Below are 2,001 nucleotides of genomic sequence, written 5' to 3'. Positions count from 1 at the left end.
GAATCCAGAGGAGAAAATTTGACTACTGATAACAAGATTTAGCTTGGGTCATGTCTTTGGTCTCTCGCGTTCCTTTTGTTTGTGTGTCTGAGCAAGCATCCGGAAGGGAGCAAGCATCAACACTTTCTGCTCTAGAGTTTCACAAATTGAGAATTTGACCCTCTCCTGCTAAGTCAATCATGTATCTACCAATTGCCAATAGTAAGCTTTACTATGCTCAGTCCTGAGAGCCTGAGAGAAAGAAACTGGAGCACTCTGACTTTGGAGAATGGTCCTGTGGGGCAAGGTTACCAGAGAATGAATATGCAGGAAATATAGACCGATTTTTGTTAAGTTTAATCTGTAAACAGATGAAAGAAAATGTCAGAAGCAATCTGTAATATTTTTAAGATGATATCAAGTATCCGGTTCTGACTTTCATCTTCCGATCTGGCTTTCTGCTGCTTTGAAGAATACTCGGTCTCCTTTTCCTCCAGCCTCCTCTCCATTTCCTCCCTTCTCTTCTTCTGCTTCAGATTATCTTCCAGGTTTCTGATCTTCTCTTCATACTCCTTTCGGATCTGCGCTTTCTCTCTCTCCAGCTCTGCCCTGTAATGCTCTTGTATCACTTCGATTTGTTTCTGAATCTCTTCCTCAGCCCTTTGGTACATCTTATTGGTGTAACATTCTCCTTTGTTCTCCATCACAATGCGCTGGACCAGCACCAGCAGCTGTGCCCTCTGGGTCACCTGTTCAGGCCCGTTCACCCTGTTGTTGAACACACAGTAGCGATCACCGAACTTGCCCATCAGCATTTGAATGCCTTCTGGAGCTTCCTGTAAGTAATCATGGAAATCAATGTCATCTTTCCGGGTGAATAAGAGAATCATGAATCTTCTACCCTGTGTCCAAACATTTTCAGGATCTTCTGTGTGGCCTTGTGCTCCTGCTCAGTGTAGCGGCCCAGTGGGACCACCAGGACCAGAGCGTGGGGCCCTGGCGAGGTCTGGAGGATGCAGCGAGCAATCTCCTTGTGCGTGTCAGCATCCTGTGCCTCGGTGTTGAAAACACCAGGCATATCCAAAACGACAAGTTCTCTTTCATTCCACCAGCTGCTGTCTTTCACAAAGGTTTCAGTAATGGATTTTGTTGCAATGCCAGAACAAAACACTTTCCTTCCAAGGATGCTGTTCCCTGCCGCACTTTTTCCTGCTCCAGTTTTACCCAGTAAGACAATTCTCAGTTGTGAATTTCAGCAGTCTTGTTCTCCAGGCCCTGGTACATCAAGAAAACAAATGCCACAGTGTTAGAATCTGCTGCAACAGTTTCCCCAGAGCCCCCGGCCCTCCCCACGCTCTCTCTGTTGCTGCCTGTGGACTTCCCCCTGCATCACCTCTGCACTCACAGGAAGTCAGCAGGAAGCCCTCTAGGCCTGATGTCCACATTGCAGTACTTGGGCAACTGCCTTACCTCAACCTCCTGTGATTGGTCTCTCTTTTGGGGATTCCCTTGAGCTCCTCACTGTGCCCTTTTGTAGCTATGGAGCCTATAGAGGAGGAAACAAGTGGTTTCAGAAGAGGACCATGAGCTGCTGCTGACAGCTGTTCCTAACAATGTATAGCAAGAAGTAACACAAAACGTGACTTTGGGGCATCTGCAGAGGGAGCTTTGTTTTTCCAATTTCTATTCAAAATGGAACTTTTCTTCCCATTAAGAAGGAAGGTAGGTGGTTTATGTAACCCATCACTTTCCTTAAGGCACTGTTTTCCACATTTGATAACCAGAATCCTGGGATAAAAGACGTATATTTACAAAAGTTGTATGATTGAGAATATTGGACAAAGAAAGGCTAAGATTATCTAAGGAAAATTGTGGGTGGGAGTTCACACTATTATTGAGTTAGCGTCACAGTGGAAGACCCCATGCTAAGTATGTCCAGAGAGCACTGGTTGGCCACAGGGAGGGGGAGTAAGAAAATCATAGCAGGACAAATGAAAAAGCAACAAAGGCCACCTCCAACAT

The 2,001-nt window shown here is 45.7% G+C and overlaps 1 protein-coding gene across 1 annotated transcript; it reads right to left on the bottom strand.

The window, feature by feature from the left end:
* Nucleotides 1-335: 335 nt before the first annotated feature.
* On the bottom strand, nucleotides 336-1,219 carry LOC134380813 (GTPase IMAP family member 4-like; the record flags this gene model as incomplete). The annotated part of the gene is given in 2 exon segments (XM_063100975.1): nucleotides 336-886; nucleotides 889-1,219. Coding segments are annotated over 2 exon segments (882 nt in total), but the record flags the coding sequence as incomplete, so codon positions are not given.
* Nucleotides 1,220-2,001: the final 782 nt, after the last annotated feature.

The sequence above is a fragment of the Cynocephalus volans genome, chromosome 6 (genome assembly GCF_027409185.1).
Source record: "Cynocephalus volans isolate mCynVol1 chromosome 6, mCynVol1.pri, whole genome shotgun sequence".
Classification (NCBI taxonomy): domain Eukaryota; kingdom Metazoa; phylum Chordata; class Mammalia; order Dermoptera; family Cynocephalidae; genus Cynocephalus; species Cynocephalus volans.
The sequence above is the reverse complement of the archived record's forward strand: the minus strand, read 5'-3'. Positions and strand labels throughout refer to the sequence as shown.